At 35.1% G+C, this 21,090-nt stretch overlaps 1 protein-coding gene across 5 annotated transcripts in view; it reads left to right on the plus strand.

The window, feature by feature from the left end:
* Positions 1–21,090, plus strand: part of ANO3 (anoctamin 3) — a 375,533-nt gene that overhangs the window by 187,650 nt on the left and 166,793 nt on the right. For all 5 annotated transcript variants that reach the window (XM_051967103.1, XM_051967101.1, XM_051967102.1 and 2 more), the window contains 2 exons: positions 10,665–10,823; positions 19,486–19,586. In XM_051967103.1, the coding sequence (XP_051823063.1) occupies positions 10,665–10,823; positions 19,486–19,586 (260 nt within the window). The remainder of the gene's footprint in view (positions 1–10,664; positions 10,824–19,485; positions 19,587–21,090) is intronic.

Consider the following 21,090-nt stretch of genomic DNA (forward strand, 5'->3'; position numbering starts at 1 on the left):
TGGAAAGTTTCTTTTTTCATTGTCATAAATCTGAAGATCAGAGGTTTATTGAACAATGAATTACAATTTTCTGCAAGTGTAAAATGTTATAGTCCAGGGTACTTTGGACCCATTGAAACCAATGCATTTTTTCATAAATATCAGGGGTAGAAATAGGAGAAAATATTATCAACAAAGGCAATCTATGCATGAAATAACTTAATATTTTTAATTGAGTCTTTATTAACCACCTACTGTGTGCATATTGAGCACCATAACTATGAACAAACATTAAAGAGAATTTGACATCAAGGACCTTGCTTGCTCTCTTGGGGAAAGAACATATTAAATAACCAGATAAATACAAAATGCCCTTGAAAAATACAACTTTTGGGTACAATTAGAAGACCAGAGCACTGATAACTCTGAAATCCTAAAAGGCCTCTTAAAGGAAGTGACTTGGGCCAATACACTTAGGTAGGAGAATGAACTGAGCATTGAGCTGGAAATCAGGAAGACCCACTTTCTTGAGTTCAAATTCAGCTTCAGATAACTACTAGTGGAACCTTGAGCAAGTCACTTAACCCTGTTTGCCTCAGTTTCCTCATCTATAAAATAATCTGGAAAAAGAAATGGCTAATTATTCCAGTATCATTGCCAAGAAAAAGGGGTCCCAAAGAGTTGGACATGATTGAAATGACTCAACAACAAATGCTATAAAATAAGTAGTGATTCCAAGATGAGGAAGTAAGGAGGAAAATCATTCCAGGAATAGAAAGATGTACAGTCATGGAGATGGATATTAAATGTTATAATATAGTTATCCCTTTTTCATTGTGACTTCCCTCACTGCAGTTTCATTGTATCACTGGTCAACATAAGAAATTAAATGGGAATTTGGGGGGAATTTTGCAGAAGCCATAAATGACATATGAAGGTCATCAGTCAACAGAAAGCCTCTGACCAAATACTTAAGCTAAATTTTATAATAAAATATTGTGAACACCTCATAAAAGAAAAAGAAAAAAATTCAAACTTGTTCTCAGTATGAAAAGAGGACCAAAATATTTTACATAGATTTTCCAGATCATGGTGATGCTGTACCTCTAACCTCCATAATGTGAAAGGGATAACTATACAGGGTAAGCATCAAGTCTGCCAGTTTGGGCACAATGAGGTATAAGGGAGATATGGGATGGAGTAATACAAGTCAAGCTAAAACTGTATACTTTTTCTAATCTCTCTCAAATTTAAGAGATTGTCAATTATGAATTTCACAAAAATCCTTTAAGGTAAACAGTACGTGTATTATCACCCCTATTTATTCACAGTTTTTACATATCAATGATGAAATTATGTTTTAGAGAGGTTGTGACATTACCACGATCACATAAGTGGCAAGTACTAGAGCTGAAGCTGAAATCTAAATCATTCCCAATCCAAAAGGCAGTTACAAAATATAAAATAGATAGTTTTGATTATATTAAATGTAAAAAATTCTACATAAATCCAAGTAACATATCTAGGATAAGAAGGGAAGTAGTCAACCAGGGGAAAAAACATTTATATCAAATCTCTAATTAGTGTTTCATATCTAAGATATATAGGCAGCTAAAAGAAGTATAGGATCAAAAGTCTTTTCCCAATAAAGATTTAGGCTCAGAAGTAGAAAGGACTCCTCAAGAAATCATAAGTTTTCATTCCTCAGAGGTTTCATTCCTCAGAGCTCATGTAAATGAGCTCAACAAAATGGCTGCTAAAATCTCTTCCAATTCTCTAATCCTTTGATACTAGATGCATCATTTGGAACCACTAGTGACTCAATGGATCTTTCAAATACAACTTCCTTAAGGGTCAGATTATTTACTTTTATTTATTTGGTTTTATTTCATTCATTTATTTTATTTTATTTATCTATTTTTAGATTGTCTCTCTTACTTTCCCTTATACTTGAGTATCAGTGAGGACAGGGTTATCTTTGTGTAAGCATTCCTTAATCAGAATTTCTCTGCCATTAAAATATAGGCTCTGTGATCCCAGAGACTTATTGATTCTTGTCCCTAGCACAGTGACTGGTACATAATATATGACTGATGAGAAATTTGTTAAATGTTGGTAACTTTTCATGATACAGAGCTTCCAACAGGAAACTAAAAATAATGAGCCTGGGTGACAGGGAACACCATGGAGAATTTGGAAACTCTCTAGTTATCCAAATATGATGTGTGAAGATCCAGGGAGCTCTCAAATTAAATTAGACAAGATCCCTGCCCTACCTTCTTTGTTACTGATGTCCCATCTTAGGCCAATCCTTATGGGGGTAACTCTGAGATTGAATCATTTTGCTTTAGTTTGGCATTTTCATTTATTTTTGCCCAGGAGAACAGAAAGAATGATATTCACCAATCTCATGAGGCTACTTGTTATTATCTTTCATGTGGCTTCATTTCCAGACCATTAAAGACAGGAAGTGAGAGTATTGTGCCTGTTGGCTTTGCATATTCCTCATTCTTCTCTGTTAGTTGCTAATTTGTCTATTATTCTTTTACAGAAAGTTGCATCTGTTAATGATATAATATGTTCCTTTTCATTTGGCTCTGCTTCAGTTTCCCAGGGCCCAAGTTAAATATCATTTTTTTTCGATCATGCTACAGAGGGAGTGATTTGTATAATGTTCATTTCGACAGGGTGTTGTATACAGTAGGTGGGTAGATGTTTGTTGAGTCAAATTTGGCACTGATTCATACACAAATGAATCACTAGAGGGTAAGAATTGATTGAAGCCTTGGTTTCTAAGATTACTATTTAGTTCAAATTTGACTTTCAACTATTGTTCTGTCAAATTTCTTAGATAAAATGATTTCTTCCTACCCAGCCTGTGTGTTGGCTAGCCCCTCCATTATAATTGCTTTCTTTCAGATATAGTATGTGATAATGGAAAGGGAACTGGGATTGGAGTCAGGAATACCTGGTTTCAAATCTTACCTCAGATACTGATTGGGTAACCCTGGGAAATTTCTTCACGTACCTATGAAATGAAGAGGTTGAATCCAGAAACTTCCAAATTCCTTTCCAATTCCATATCTATGATGTTGTGGTATTGAATCTTATTGGTCTTTGTGACCTCATTTTGGGGTTTTACTGGCAAAAATCTGCAATAATGTCATTTCCTCCCTCCATTTCATTTTACAGATGAAGGAATTTAGGCAAACATTTAAATGACTTGCCATGATCGAACACATAATAAGTGTCCAAAGATAGATTTAATTCAAGAGTTTTTTTGACTCTTGGTTTGGTGTTCTACTACCACAGTAGTACCCACCTGTACCACAGTACACTGTACCACAGTAGATGCCCAATGATAATGAATATATGTTCCCTAAATTTGTCAAGCATTTTAAACCCTGAATTTGTATTTATGGGCTGCATGAATCACCTCATCTTTTACCCACACATCACTGATTCAATCAAAACTTTGGAAAAGAAAAGCCTGATTTAGAATCTTACCTCAAAAACTGGTTAGATATATAACATTTAATGAATGCCGGACTTGAATTCAGGAAGTCAGAAACTTACTAGCTGTGAAACCAAAGTCAACTAACTCTGTTTGCCTCTGTTTCCTTACCTGTAAAATGAACTGGAGAAGGAAAAAGCAAATCACTCCGATAACTCTGCCAAGAAAATCCTATATAGGATCATGAAGAGTAAGACTTGACTGAAAAATGACTGAACAAAGCATTTGAACTTTCTGAACCTGTTTCTTCATCTATGGAATGGAGATAAAGCATTTCTCTCTCAGAAGTATGAGGTCAAATTAGATAATATATGTATACCATTTTGTACAATACCTTAAAGTACTATATAAATGTGACTTATTATTTTGTTATAATCATCAACTCATTTTCAACCTTTTCAATCGGTTCATCTAAACACAGTTCTGGCACAAGTCATTCTCATTATTTTTTTTATATTTAATAGATTATGGACTATTGAACAGGTAGATTAAAAAAAGACCCTTTGTTGTAAAATGAAAGTACAAGATGTCCTAAAATTCTGTTGTAAAACTTTAATAGCCTAAAATTGCATCAAGATTTTTGGGACACTTTGTATTAGAATATAAGCTTGTTTTTCTCTCCAAAGGTGCTCTCCAAAGGAAGCTCAAATACAATGTTAATAGTTGAAAGCATAGAAAAGATGTATACACTGTACCATCACCCCACATGGGTTGGGTTCTATATATTGAAAGCATTTTGTTCCATGTACCTTATAGATAATGCATATTTACTAAGGTGACCTATTTTTAACTTCATTTTTAATTGTTTAAGTATAATTATAAGTAACAATCTGATCTATGGTAATGGTCCATTTGTAGTAGAATTTTTTCACTTAGTTTTTCATAGCATTTCTTTTGTTTCTTGTTGCTTTGTTGTCTTTATTATTTATTTTTATTATCTTGAAACTTGCTTGTGATCATTTGATCAAATAACAAATGCTGATAAGGAATTTACTATAGTAAATGACTGACCCATAAAAATAATGGTTAACTTGAAAGAAGACAGCAATTTGACAAATGATAGGAAAAGACCCCAATGAAATAATGTGGGGCACAGGACTGCTGTATCCCCTTGACAGTGCAAAATAATAGGTTTTCAAATGGAAAATATAAAAGCTAACTCTTTCCCCGAAGGAAAAGAAGCATTATTTAGCAGCATTTTAATTAGGTACATTCTATTGCCAAGGTTATATAAATCATTTCCATGAGAATTCATTGGAAATTGCCAAATGCCTATTAATTCTGGAAATATTTGAGCTTGGAGATTTACAAAGAGATAGCTTTGTCTAAATTATGTGAGCAATACTTAGAAATATATCTAATGCCCTTAAACATGATTTTTTTTATTTTGTCACCCCCCAAAAAAAAGTTAATTCCCCAAGACAGATTTATAATCCAGTAAGTGTCGTGCAGTAGAAATATTGATAGATCCAAATTCAAATACCCATCCTAACACTTGCTGTTTTGATCTTTGGCAAGTTTCATCAATTCTCTGATCTATAGTATCTTTCTTTATAAAAGAGAAATAATAATACCTACATCTCAAAGATTTTGTGAGATTGAATTTAGATTATATGTAAAATATTTCTCAAAGACCATTCAAATGTCAGCTATTTTGTGAATTTTGCAATGCATTTTTCTATTTCTATGCTTGAAAACATCTGTGATTTTACTGAGGGAAATAAAAATGTTCAGGGTATATTAGTAAGTAATTTGAATGAGTTTTTATGGAAGGAAAGAGGAAAGCAAGTAAGAAATGAAGAAAGGAAGCAAGAATAGGAAGGAGAGAGAGAGAGAGAGAGAGAGAGAGAGAGAGAGAGAGAGAGAGAGAGAGAGAGAGAGAGAGAGAGAGAGAGAGGACAGAAAGAAGAAGAGAGGGAGGGGAGGAAGAAGAAAGAAAGGAAGACAAAGAAGAAGGGAGGGAAATGGATAGATGGATGAATAAGTGGATAAATCATCTCTTCAACTTCTTTTAGTGAGCTTCTGCAAAGGAATTAGGTAGTTTAGGAGAAAGAACTTTGGGTTTAGAGTGGGAGCCCAGGGTTCATATTCTAAGTCTGTCTTTTACCACCTGCATGACTTGAGCAAGTGATTTCACCCGTTTGTGCCTCGGTTTCCTTATCTATGAAAAAGTGGGTTAGATCAGATGGACTCTAAAGACCCTTCCAGCTCTAATACTATGATTTGTATGAGTTTAAGCAAGTCCTCAGAAAATTCACATAGTCCTTTACCCCCAAACTATATTTGAAGTTTCGCAAATATGGTTAAGATCTGGGTTGTTGCAGCTTTTGAATGGTGCCTCTACTTTATGATGTGGCACTAAAAAGTATATTAGATAGGAGATTTTATTTAAAAAGTTACTTTAAAAGGATCCTAAATAGAATAGGCTTAATTATTTTGGTCCAAGTAAATATTTGGGAGTTCATTGGTTATTAGGGACTGGAAGGATTTTAGGATCATTTAGTCACAATGGGTCATTTTACAAGTGAGGAAACTGAGACCCAGAGAAGTGACCTGACTGAAATCACACAGGGTATATGTTGATAGCACAGGTGTAGAATTATGACATGGGTCTTCAGATACTCTTTAGGACTCATTCTTTATTATAAGTCAGCTGTATTCTCTACTGAAGCCACTGATTACAGGTTTGTTTGTTTTTTCAGTCACAAAAGATGCATGTGGAATAATAAAATGCATCAATATGACTGTGACCCAATCCTAAGATCTGGCAATATTACCTAGGAAATGCCAAGTTATTGTACATGGTTAGGGAACAGGTCATTCTGGGAAATCAATTATTACTTCTTTTCATAGAGTTGGTGGTTAACCATTTACCAGATTACCACTGTCTTGGTCAGATTTTTAGCTGAGTCATTTAATCTCTGAGCCTCAGTGATCCCTGTAATGTCCGGGCTAGCTCTCTGATGGGCCTTGGGATCAGCTGGAGGCCTGGGCTTAGTGGGGGAGTGAAGTGAAGGAGCCAGGAGAGCAGACACATAGCTGGTCAAAGATAGAGTCTGGAGCCTGAAATCTTTTCTGTGGCTGAGATCACCTGCGGCCAAGAGAGCCCTACCCAACACGACTACATTACAACATCACCCTGGGCATGTGCAGCTGTAGAACATCACATCACCACATTTCCCTAAGTATACGCCAACTAGATTGACCACATCATTACATTACATCAAATATGTGCTTAGAGAACCACCATCTCACACCGAGTGGGTACTTAACTACAAGCATTCTGCTGTCTTAGATTCATGTACACCCTTTCACAGTTCCAGCCCACTACAGATCCCAAAGTGCAAAAATGAGGATAATAATAATAATTTTTTTCCTAGCTGCTTGCAGTATTATTGGAAGGACTGAATCACATAGACTTAGTGATATATATATATATATATATATATATATATATAATGTTAATTTTAATGCTGATGTTCAGCAATGATCAAAGAAAGCATATACTGATAGATTTTTAAGTTTATTAGCTACCAACCAGTCAACAAGAATTTATTGTGTATTTCCCAAGAAAATCCCAAATGGGATCACAAAGAATCAGACATAACTGAATAAAAACTGAATAGCAACAGATGTATCAAAGTGTTCAGCGTAGCATAGAGAATCCAGGAAAACCTGGATATAGCTCTTGACTCTGATATACCTCTGGGCTAGTTACTTAGACTCTTAGTAATCTAGACAATTCTTTTTTTTTTTTAATAGCTTTTTATTTACAAGTTATATGCATGGGTAATTTTACAGCATTGACAATTGCCAAACCGTTTGTTCCAACTTTTCCCCTCCTTCCCCCATCCCCTCCCCCAGATGGCAGATTGACCAATACATGTTAAATATTTTAAAATATAAATTAAATACAATATAAATATACACGTCCTAATAGCTATTTTGCTGTACAAAAAGAATTGGATTTTGAAATAGTGTACAATTAGCCTGTGAAGGAAATCAAAAATGCAGTCGAACAAAAATAGAGGGATTGGGAATTCTATGTAGTGGTTCATAGTCATCTCCCAGAGTTCTTTCGCTGGGTGTAGCTGGTTCAGTTCATTATTGCTCTATTAGAACTGATTTGATTCATCTCATTGTTGGAGAGCCACGTCCATCAGAACTGATCATCATATAGTATTGTTGTAGAAGTATATAATGATCTCCTGGTCCTGCTCATTTCACTCAGGATCAGTTCCTGTAAGCTAGATAATTCTTTAAAACAGTAAATTGCAAAGAAGTTGCTAATGTACATTGGCAGAAAGTGCTTCCTTACTAGGGAGTTCTTTTACCCATGAAATCACAAGTCTAGTTCTATCTCTATTTCCTTTATTCAACAGACCATCCTGCAATGTGTATATTACATAAATCAACATGTATGTTTATTTTCTAGATCAAGTTCATTTTGTTTTAAAATACTTTTATATATATATGTATGTACATATGTACATACATATATATATAATATACATATGTCACTTACTGTCATATATTTAAAACAAGAGAAAAATATTCCTCTCCCAATGAACCTAATATTTTTAATAGAAAAATGTTGTTGACAGACAGGCCAGAATCTTGATTAATTCTAGAGGACATCCTGAATGCCCATCTTCATGAAAAAGTGTCAGGATGAATAATGTGATTGTTAATTAATTGAGTTTTCTTCCAAAGCTGTTTTAAATGTGTGGTGAGCTATAAGAAAGTGTTTCACATTTGTCGGAAATGTCACAAGATTTTCATTGGATTAGATTGAGATTCTAAAGGTCTGAGAATTGAGACTCATTGTTTAGAATTTGATGCAATGTAGAGAAAACCTGGAATTCTTTTATTAACCTTAATAGCTCTTGTGAGAAGCTACACAAAACAATCCTGTAGCAAAATTCACTATTAAAGTATCATCTGTTCCACCTGTTCTCATTGAAAACTAGGACTTCGTACCCCCTAAATGCCTCCATCCTGCATGCTGATTCCATGCCATTTGCAAGCATTGTTTTTCTCAGTTAACTCTTCTCTGATTCTTCACTCAGATAGCTAGGTGGTCAAGTGAAGCATCTCCAATATTCTCCTCATCATCCAGGATTGTAAATGGAGTCATCACCTTTTCTCACCCCACATATCAGGTCCCAAAGGTAGTCCTTGGTCTTTGGAGTCCAGAAGACCTGAGTTCAAATTCTAATTAAGACACAGATGATGTATCCCCGAGAAATCATTTGACCTCGTTCATCTTCAGTTCCCTCCTATAACAAACAAATAATGATCATAATGACAACTACCTCAGAAGATTGTCAGGATAATATGAGGTAGAGGGATGGATAGCTAAATGGACAGATGAATATGTAGATAGATAGACAGAGACAGGCAGGCAGAATGGATAGATAGATAGACAGAAAGGCTGGATAGAAAACATAGACAGGATAGAGGAATAGATAAGGGGCTAAATAAATAAATGGATGGATGCAAATATAGGTAGATAGCTATAGATGTGTTTACATACATATGCACATATTAGAGAGATAGCATTCAAATGAAATTATACAATACATTGATACATAAAACATTTGTCATGGGATAATAAGAGTAATAATAATAAGAAACAACATTTATGTAGTACTTGAAGGTTTAGAAAATACTTCTGGATTTAGGGCAAGAGGACCTGGATTCAAATTCTGATACTGCCACTTGAAACTTTGGACACATCACTCAAGTACTCTAAGACTGTTTGCTCAGCTGTGAATGGAAGGGGATAGAGTAAATGTTCTCCTATGATAGGATATATTAATGAGTACACTATTAACAACTTTTCATTTATCTTCTAACATAGGAATTTTTTTTTTCCTGAAGCAAGTGGAGTTAAGTGACTTGCCCTGGGTCACACAGCTAGGAAATGTTAAGTGTCTGAGACCAGATATGAACTCAGGTCCTCCTGATTCAGCGCTGGTGCTCTATATACTGCGCCACCTAGCCACCCTTAACCTAGGATTGCTTGATCATTTTGTGTCATGTGTCTCCTTTGACAGTTTGAAGAAGTCCAAAAATCTCTTCTCTAAGTCATGTTTTCAAATGAATGAAATAAAATGCATAGTAATACAAAACTAATTAACATGAAATAGTTATCCCTTTAAGAAAAAAAGACAAATTCATCAGCAAACCTTAAAGTAAGAACCTCCCAAGGTACATACAGAAGAAAGACTACCCTTTTTGATCCTCCTAATAACCTCTGGGAAGTCAGTGCTATCATTATCCTTATATTACAGTTGAGGAAACTGAGGCAAGCAAGTTAAGTGGCTTGCCAAAGTCAAACAGTTTAGTAAATGTCTGAGGCCAGATTTTAACAGATTTTTCTGATTCCAGATCCACTGTGCCAGCTAATTCCCTCAGATATTGTGCTAAACCCAAGAAAATTATTCTATTTTCCTGGTAATATGAATATTCTGTAATAAAAATAAGATGTTTTATACTGGAGATTGGAGCTATATGACTATCAGATATTGTTAAATATGAATTTCACATAAGAAATAAGAATTTCACGTATTTCACATAAGAAATAAGAACCCAGAACTATTAACAAGCTGGTAAATAATAGAACATACATTTTTTTAAAGACAGAGATAATTTTGGTTTTATGTCTATATTCCCAATGCCCTGCATAGTACCTCACATATACCAGGTACTTGGTAAAGACTTACCCAATTAACTGACAACTGAATACAATTTATTCAAAAACTAATATTTTTTCACAAAACATGGGAAGAATGTTTCTTATTACTTATCAAATCAATGATTCTCAAAAAACAGTCTTGATTTCTTGAATTTGTATTCCCATCACAGGAAATATCTCACACATTGTAAGTCTTAATAAATATTTCAAAATCATTGTGAGTTTCAAATGTGTTAATCTATAGAAAATACTCAGCAACCCTTAAAGGACTATATAAAATGTCAGTTTCTTTTATCCTCACATGGTAGGTTTGCTCAGTAAGAATGTTTAATCTGGTCACTGAAAGAAAGCTTTGTCAATCAGGATTGTGACAAAACAAGGAGCTGAAACTCATTAACTATGGTTGCCTCAGTTGTTTGTGCTGTATAGACTGTTCATCAACCTGCTTTTTATGGGTTCCTGTCTTTGCAGAAGGAGAAGAAAGTTGCAGCAACCCCAAGTCTCTTTTTTAAAGATGGAAAAAAGCGTATCGATTACATCTTGGTATACAAAAAATCCAGTCTTCAGGTAGAAAAAAGAAGTACATTTGAAAGAAATCTCAGAGAAGAAGGCTTGATGTTGGAAAGAGAGGTATGACTCATTCCCTGTTGAAAATATGCATGCTTAAGAAATATGTTCAACTCATAAATGAATTCTTCTTGTATATTATTTTAATAACTGAGGTTTTTTTTAAAGTTTTATCAATGATTTCTATTTTGTATCACTGATTTCTAGATTTATCACTATAGTATCTAGATTCCACTTCTGGAATTAATTCTATCATTAAAAGAAAGAAAAAATATCTAAAGAAACATAACCAAGAACTGAGATTGTTCCTGATAATATGAGAAACAATATGCCTATATAACTTCCCCAGGTCTCTGCCAAAAGAAAGGAGTTTAAATTCATTACCTTTTCTCTAAATCTGGCAATGATTTTTCCTCACTTGCATGCAAGCTTCTTTTAGATTTGTTTTTCATTTACACTATTGAAGCCATTGTTTATATTTGCTCTTAAGATTCTGCATCATTTCATACACATATTCCTGCTTTTCTGAACTCCTCATATTTACTATTTTTTTATTGCAAAGTAATTATCTATCAACAACAACAGTATTAACTCTTTGCTTTGTGTTAGGCATTATAACTAGGTATGAAGTAGCCTAAAAAGAAAATGAGAGTCCTAATTCCCAGGGAGCGTTCCACAAGAAGGGGAGTTCCACAACCTATGCAAATGCCAAGTGGGAAACTGTCAATTACAAGCAGGTCTCAAGGTGGAGTTATTCTTAGATTATTATACAAAATAAATATAAGATCAATTTAAGTTGGGAAAGAGACAGCTGATGGATCAGAAAAAGCTACGTGTAGACAGTCAAACTGAGCACAGCATAATCAAAGCTTTCAAATTGTGGTACCGAAGAAGGCTTTTGAGAGTCCTTGAGACAGCAAGGATATCATACCACTCAGAACCTAAAATTAAATCAAGCTATTCACTAGAAAGTCTCATACTGAAGCTGAGATGCAAATACTTTGACCACATAATGAGAAGATGGAACATATGGGAAAAGATCCAGATGTTGGAAATGATTGAAGACAAAAGGATAGATGGTGTCATGGAAACAGCAACAGTGAACTTGGACAAACTTTGAGAGATAGTGGAGGATAGAAGGGTCTGGTAGTACATAGAGTCCGGAAGAGTCAGACACAATAAAGTGACTGAACAACAAACTGAAAGAATATCAGAATGTCCAATGTGAGTTTGGGAGGGGAGAAAGAAGAAGGGAAGGTTTCTAAGTTAGGAATTAGTGTGTTTTAAGAAAGGGGGATAACCAGTGCAAAGAAGAAGAGATAGAAGTTATACAAACCACTATCTATTTGGCTATTACCCAATTAAAATTTAAAAATAAAACCAATTAAATTAATTAAGTTAAAAGGAAATATTTCCCATAAAAATTTAATACTTTAAAGGTTCTGTTAGATGAGATGAGCCAAGATGGCCTTGTGATGGAGAGAGCCATCTACACTCAGAGAGAGGACTGTGGAAATTGAGTGTGGATCACAGCATAGCATTTTCACTCTTCTTGTTGTTTGCCTGCATATTATTTTATTTCTCATTTTTTTTCCTTTTTGATCTAATTTTTCTTGTGCAGCAAGATAATTGTATGCATATATTGGATTACTAGCTGTCTGGGGGAGGGGGTGGGAGGAAGGGGAGGGAAAAATGAGAACACAAGGTTTTGCAAGGGTCATTGTTGAACATTGTTTTCACATGTTTTCAAAATAATAAGCTTTAATAAAAACAAAAAGAAAAAGAAAGAAAACTTCTGTTAGTTTAAGCATATTTTTGTAAAATGATTGGCTGCATCTAACAAGTGTACTTCATTTAGACTTCTCATCTGGGCATTTCTATTTATTGTATGTAAAGGAGACATAATTGAAATCAGCTTGAAGTCAGGATGTTTGGGGCTTACATCCCATCCTCACCACATATTCCACAGGTAATAGATTACAAACTGGAGACAACTAAGATGATACACTTCAGAGAAGCTGCTGACTTGTACTGGTAGAGGAGATTTCCTCATAGGGAATGGTCTTTGCTTGTTTGTTGTGGTTCATTGGTTTCAGTCAAGTCTGACCCATTTGGGGTCTTCTTGACAAAGTGACTAGATTGGTTTGCCATTTTCTTCTCCAACTCATTTACAGATGAGGAAATGGAGGCAAACAGAGTTGATTAACTTGCCTAGGGTTAAACAGGTAGTAATGGATTTGAATTCAGGAATATGAGTCTTTCTGGCTCCTAATCTGTCACACTATATCCACTGCACCACCTAGCTGCCTCTTCTCTATACTAAGTGTTAGATGGATTGGACAGATATATGTGTGTATACATACATATGGAAATGTGTGTATGTATATACTACGTATACTAACAATATACATTGTATACATACCATTATTATATGTGTGTGTATTGGACAGATATATGTGTGTATACATACATATGGAAATGTGTGTATGTATGTATATACTACATATACTAACAATATTTGTATACATACCATTATTATATGTGTTTCTATGTATATGTGTACACATATAATATGTATGCTAGCAATAGTGTACAATAGCGTATATGCACATAAATATTAGTATAGTATACTAGTGTATATACTATTATATGTATGTGTGTAAATATTCTCTAGGAAAATGCCATTGCATTTCAGAGCTGAAAAGCAGTGTCCAGAGCATCAGAGAAGTAAAAGAGGGACTTAGCCATAGTCAAAGCACTGTTGAATATTGGTATCCCTTTCACTATTCCAACAACCCTAATTATTCCTCACAATATACACATGTTTTATGGATGACAAATCAGCAAGCATTTATTCAATAATTAATCTATTATCATCTCTTTGTTCCTGAGTTCAAGAAGATTGCAGTCTATTTGAAAAGAAAAGATGCTCAAATATTCAGTTCATTTGGGGGAGCATGAATGAAGGACTTGTTCCATGCCATATATAACATACCTGCTAGCTGTTTATTGTACACAACAAACCATCACCTTCCTACATGTTTCATTGCCAGTTCTCTAGCTCTGTCTCTATCTCTGTCTGCCTTTTTCTTTCTGCCTCTATCTCTCTGTCTTTCTATTTGTCTCTGTCTTTGTTTCTCTGTCTCTCTCTCTTCCATCTGTCTCTCTCTGTGTCTCTGTCTCTTTTATCTCCCCCTTCTCTTTCTCTCTTTTCCCCTTCTCTCTCCTTCCCACACCTGAGCAGAATAGCCATTATTACAATCCTGACATCCTTCCAGATCAAGCTTCTTGTCACTCTCCTTTCTCTTTAGAGCAGTAACTCTGGGCTTACTGTGTGATTTGTGCCAGCCGCCAAGCTTCTTGGGGCTTCTGGCTTAGCATCTGTGCAACATAAAGGCTCTACCTCTTGGGAATTTGGGTGGAATAATTTCATAAAGATATGAAGGGTGAAGGTAGTGGGCGTCTCTGTTCATGTTTGAAAAGTGGGCCTCCACCAAATTGAGGAGTGCCAGATGCTAAGCTTTCTTTTCAGAGGCAAAGGTACTCAGTTTTCCTGCTGCTTGGAGCACAATTACTCCTCTCTTTAAAAGGAGAAATAAGAAAAGAGAGATTACGTGGAGGAAGCACAGAAGGAGACACATGTTACATCCCAGGGGGGGAAATGTACAAAAGGAGAAACCTTCTAGTTTGCTTTGCACTCGGCATGACATTTCAATAGCTGATGGCAAAGATGTTGTTGTGCAGGAATTCTGTTCTGAAGCACATTTCCAGAAACGTGTTAGCCTAAGAGCGAAGCAGGGGCGCCATGAAGGCTGTTTCCTGGAACTAGAGTTTCTGCCACTGAGTCCTATTTCCAAGCTCCTTTGCCTATGAACTCTTTAACCTCTATCTTATCTCCTTTCTAGGAAGCCACTGAAGCATCAGAGATAGCTATAAAATGAGACCTGTTCCAGTAGCAAGAAGACGGGATCTTCTATTTGCTTTTCTATCACTAACTAGCCCAAGTTACTTTGCTTCCCCTCTCCTAAAATGAGTTTATACAGCATGTGACAAGGTTTTGCAAACTTTTTTTGTTGAAATTTGATTTTTGTTGCTAAAGATAGGGGATAGAAGCTGAATATATGATTTTATTGATAGAAGAAATTTCAGGAAGAAGAAACTACCAGTGAAAGTCAGGAATTTCTTGGTAACCTATATTCTTAGAATGAGGCAGAAAAATTAAATGATTGGGTTAGGTTCATACAGCAAGTATGTGTCAGAGGAGGAGCTGGGCCAGCTCTCTGAGGCCGACACTCTATCCATTTTGCTTTGCTGCCTTTCCTAGTCCCTAGACATATAAAGGCAAAATGAAAGTCCTCCCAGCCTCCAAGGACCTTATACTCTCTATTACTTGTTTTTAAAACAAAGTAGTTGAGCTATGTTGTTTTTAAGGACTCTTTAAGTGAAAGGAAAAAAGGAAAGAAGGTAGGAAGGTAGGAAGGAAGGAACAAAAGAAAGAAGGAAGAAAGGAAAGAAGGAAGGTGATGATAAATAAATGGAAGGTTTCATAGATAAGTAGATGAATGATAGAGAGACAGAGAGAGATGGAAGAGTATACAGATAAATTGATAGATGGATAGAGACAAATAGGTTGATAGAAGGGTACAACGATAAGTAAATAGATGGATGATAAAGATAAAAGGATGGATGGATAGATGGATGAATAAATAGATAAATGATAGAGATAACATCCTGTTAGTAACAATAATAATTTTTTGATAAAAATAATAACATATAGTATTTATTACAGCTTCTTTAAGAAGAGCTTTATATGTATCTGATCTTATTCTCATTACATCACTGTAAGATAACGTTGTTATCATTTAGTCCTCCTTTCTTGAAAAGGACTATGACATTAGGGAGAGGGGATGCCTTGATATGCAAGTGAATTGGATATAAGTGAAAGAGGCCTGTGCAAGGGCCCAGAGAAAAGATAGGTGCTATTGTTGTCCTCTCTTTATAAATACAGAATCTGGAAGAGTTCATAGGAATTGCCCCAAGTAAGTCCTTGAAGCAGGATTAGAATTTGAATCTATTTGACTCTGAGTCAAATACTTTACCATTTCACCTAGTTACCTTTTTTTTTAATTGTAAAATTGTTCTCTTTTCTTGAAAGGATTTTGTTACTTCTCTGATTATCCTTACTAATTATAAGGAAAGAGGACGCCTTTTACAGAACATGAGACCAGATCACATCTCAGAAAATTCCTGCAAAGATCTCTCACACTAGGTTATGTTTCCAGACTATTCCTACAATCTTCAGGTAGCTTTTGAACTTTCTAGTTTTCCCCCAGAAATATATGCTCTTGCAGGAAACTCAGCAGTAGCCCTTACTTTCCCAAAGTGGATTCCCATAATCTAGCATGCGATTGAAAGAGGCTTCTTTTCTAACATGGATGCTAATCCTTTTTTCTGTATAACTCAGCACTGTGAAAGTGGCAAGATTTTTTTTTAAGAAGTAGAAAAAAAGTATGGAGCTTTTTTTTTTTTTTTTTTTTTTTTTTGGCAGAATACATTGAAAAATCACCAGTGAAAGAGGAAGCAAAATGGCAGGGGGGGAGAGGGAAATCTACTAGAGGTAATACTAGTCAGGGTGATGTGGCTGATGTAGATACCAGATGATGGTAGGCAACAAAAGTTGGGGTTCAGTCATGTGAAGAATTCTAAATGACCATTCTATTTTGGGGAAAGGTGGTTTATTTAAGGAAGAGGTTATAGACAAAATGAAGGAATAGACATCAGGAATGGCAAATATGAAATAGAGTAGGAGACTATATGAAAAAGTTCCTCAGTGGAACTCACAATTACTCAGTAGAAAAAGAGCAGCACCCCAGGAGGCCAAGGCATGTCCTTCATTGGTAGGATAAATCTTGAAAGGGATTTAGCACCCCAAAAAAGTTAGTTAGCTATAACAAGGAGAAATAGGATTGAGTGGGGGAGTTAGGGAAGATACTCCATGGCCTGGGGGGAGAGATAAGGGAAAAAGCACCCCAAGGCATAAGGCCAGTGGCACACTGATCCAAAGGAGACCAGTGAGTAGGCTAGGCCATAAATAGATTTTATAGTGAAAATTTAACCTCAGGGACATCATTAAGATTTCTGACAGGATATGGCAAATTGAGGCTGCCCAAGACCTCTGCAGAGGGTGGGCCTCGGGGATTTGACATAGCTTGAATTTCTGACTGGAGTATCTCCCCAGAGGATGGGATCACCCAGGTAAACAGATCTCTATCAGTGCCTTTCCCCTGCTTGCCTCAGGGATCAATTTTTTTTTAATTCTTCAGTTTTTTTCTGCCCAATACACCCACAATTCAGGATCTTATCAAGGGGATGGAGTCTCATCTAATTGTAGATTGGTCACCTTGAGACCTTATAGGAAATTTTTTTATCTATAACTAGAAAGGATCTGGAGGACATCATGTCCAAAGTGTCATTTTCCAAAAAAAAGAAACTGAGGCAGAGCAAGGTTGGCTATTGCCCAACATCAATCAGTATCTGAGGATATGCCTCAGGTTTTCCTGATTCCTAGCATAGCAAGTCAATTAATCTCTTGTGCTTACATTTCTTCACTTTATAATGAAATATTGGGAATGCCAACCAACCCAAAATAATATGATGATGCCCAAAGTGAGATAATGGACATGAAAGTTATTTAAAGTAAAGTAACTCTGTTGTCTATATGTTGTTATTATTTCCAGAGGCCTAAAATTGGGCAATGAATTTTTTTTTTTTGAAGTAGGGTGGTGGGGAAGAAAATTCAATCTGTTCTTAGAATATTCAGAGAAAAGGTGGGAGCCCTTGAAGTAAGACGGTTTCAAAAGATGAATCATTTATATTTTAGTATATTGGGATTTCAATTTTTAGAGAAATGAAGTTCAGTGTGAAATAATTCTTCTCCATGACGTATACTCTAAGAGCTCAGATTTTTCCCCTGTTTTTTCCTTTCTATTCATAGGTAAGGGCAGAGTTTTAGAAGGTTAAAACTTTAACAAGGCCCTCTGAGAAAGTCGGACCCAAAGGATAATTTTTATTTTAGGCCTTTAGTATACCTTTGAAAGTAGTGTTGTTCAGTTGTTTTAGTTTTGTCCCATTCTTTATGACCCTATTCAGAGTTTTCTTGGCAATGATAATTGGTATTTCCTTCTCCAACTCATTTTACAGATAGATAAACTTAGGCCAGTAGGGTTAAGTGACTGACCCAGAGTTACACAACTAGTAAGTGTCTGGGGGCAGATTTGAACTCAAGAAGATGAGTCTTTCTGACTCCAGACCTAGAGTACTCCATGGCCCACTCAGTTGCTCAAGAGAGGAATGGCAAACTACTAAATCTGATGGCCAATCCTTGCAGTGTTATATATATCAACATTCTCCAAACCTGCTTCTAGAATTGAGAGTCTATGGAAGATCTTTTGAATTTGGGATAGTTCATGATGGTTAAGACTAAACAAATGTTATATATTCTTCTGATTCTCCTAACTCCATTCTGTGATATTTAATACAAGTTTTTCCAGATTTTGTTGAAAGCCATCTTTTTTTTTAATTTCTCATACCATAAATAACATTCATCCACAATAATTTTTTGTCATTCTCCAATTTACGAGTATCCTCAGTGTTTCTTGTTCTTTGTCAATACAGAAAAGATATGCTGTAAATATTTTTATGTATAGGATTCCTTCCTCTTTCTTTGATCTTGTTGGAATAATATAGTCCAATACCATATAAAGTATCAAGTCAAAGGGCATGAATAGTTCAGTAACATTGGAAATATAATTCCAAATTGTTTTGTAGAATGGCTGGATCATTTCAATGAATTGCCCCTAGTCAAACTATGAATTAAACTAAGGTTATTTAATGCCAAATATATCACTCTTTCCAAAAAGACTTTCTTACAGGATCTTCTCATAATAGCAACCTGCTTTGCACAAGAATGGATGAAGCTGTTGTATCATCAAAATGTTTGAAGGACAGTCAATTAAATAAAATCATGCCCATGGCTGGACATCAGCCACTGACATGAACCATTTATTTAAGGAAGCAATTTAATGAATGTGCATGTAATTTTGTCTTGGGTTAGGGCATTAATTGTAGAAATTTAGACATCCTTTTTCTTTTCTCTCTTTAAAATGTAAATTGGTACATCCTTTGCTCTGCATTTCAAAGCATCATCTACTATTCTATTGAACCACTTGAACACTGGCAACCAAAAAATGTGTACCTTAGATCAGCCTTCAGAGATGCTGAACCCCTCAAAATAGAACTTTTGTTCTTTCATTAACCTTTCTTCTATCCACATTTTCATAATTGCTATGATTTCTTCCTCTAGGGGTCCTTAAGAAGCCATGGTGTTAGGAGTTGGGACTGTAGAAATTTATGGATGTTCTCAAAGCAGTTGATATATTTGATGATTCGTAATGCTACTTCTTCAAATACTTAAAGGCAGATTTCATATTCTTCTTCAGAACTTTCTTTTTTAGACTAGATATTCTTCTGGTTCTTTAATTGTTCCTGTTATGACACAATCTTGAAATCCCTTGCCATCCTAAATACTCTCTGTTGGATGCTGTCCAGATTGTCAGATATAATCTCTTATTTTCTAAGAGATAAGGTTTCCCTAGGAAATAAAGTTACATAGTTTAGAATCAATTGCACATGTCATTCATGGTATCTGTCTTATTCTACTTTGCAGCAATCCATTACAAATAGTGATATCATGTTTGTCAAAATCCATTGTCCATGGGATACGCTGTGCAAATATGCAGAGAGGATGAATATCAGGATGCCCTTCAGGTATTGTAAAGTCTTTTTGTCCTTCTTGCATTATATGAATATTAATTTTTATGAAGTTCTTGTTATTTATAGTTTTTCAATTAAAGCAAAAATAAAAAAAGTCATTTCAAAGACCATATATTTGAAATATCTCAGTGTGTATGTATAATTATTGAGTGTATACCCCTTGTCCCTGAGTTCCTAGAATTTCAAGCTGTTGCAAATCTACAGATCTTTTTGTCCAATTGTGTCATTTTTTAGGAGAGAAAACTAGGAACCAGTGGACATAGAACCTCAGATTCCAAAACTTATTGTTTGGTTGTTTTTCAATTGTGTTCAACTCTTCATGCCATCATATGGGGTTTTCTTGGTAAAGATGCTGGAGTGATATTTCCTTTGCTGGCTCATTTTACAAATTAGAAAACTGAGACAAATAGGTGACTTGACATGGGTCATATAGCTTAGTGTCCAGATTTAAACTCACAAAATTACTCTCTTAGAGGCCAGATTTAAACTTACAAAAATGAGTCTTCCTGACTCTAGGCCCAGCACACTATGACTATTCCACCCAAATGCCTGAGAGGAGACTTAGAGATCATTTAATCAAATATCATTTTATAAAGGAGTAAGATTCAAGTATAGGTCTTTCAGCTCCAGATGCTTACTTCATATTCTGACTCATTTCACTCAGTTCACATTTTTTTCTCCCATTGTGTCTAAGTAATTTTTATAAGCTCAGACAGATAGTAAATTGCTGGGCCATACCTGGAATCAAGAGTCTAAAAATCCAATGATCTTTCTGCAGTACTATACAGTGTTCAAAAAAGAACCAGAGAATATATAACACAACCTTCATCATCCCATCCAACCACCACTGCATAATTGTTCAAGAGTCATAATCAAGTTGATTGAAGAATCAGGAAACATGGTAACACCGAGAGCTTTTTAATGAGCTTCATCACCAAAGATATTTGCAAAGATCTGAATGACATTACAAAGTGATTTTACTGGATATATTAAAGTCAACAAATGACTGGAATTAATTTGTATCATTTTCCTAGAGTAGGCTTGAGAATCCAAGGGGGTTCTTGGAAATGTGTTAGATGATAATTCTGGTTTTTCTGTGATTTTTTTTTTCCATGTTAACATTTTTAAAGCAGCTAAAAAGAATTTTGAAGCAGTTACTCAGGAATATAACTCTTGAAATAATTAAGCTTCTTTGCTTACTACCTTTAGCAAACTGAAAAACATTGTGACTCCACATCCCAAATTTCATCATTATATCATTCACTTATGAGAAAATGATATAATGAATAAAGTGCCTGGTAAACTTTGAAGCTTAATACAAATGCTCGTTGTAGTTATTGCTATCAAGAAAGGAAAAGAACTATGTTCTCTTGTTGAAATTTATCCTGGTTTATTTTGGACCATTTCAGTTGATCAAATATAACAAATATTTATTAAGTATCCTTACATATATTGATCATATTGATCCCTTCACTAGTCACTGAGGAGTAAGATGAAG

This window comes from Antechinus flavipes, chromosome 6 (assembly GCF_016432865.1).
Source record: "Antechinus flavipes isolate AdamAnt ecotype Samford, QLD, Australia chromosome 6, AdamAnt_v2, whole genome shotgun sequence".
Taxonomy (NCBI): Eukaryota; Metazoa; Chordata; class Mammalia; order Dasyuromorphia; family Dasyuridae; genus Antechinus; species Antechinus flavipes.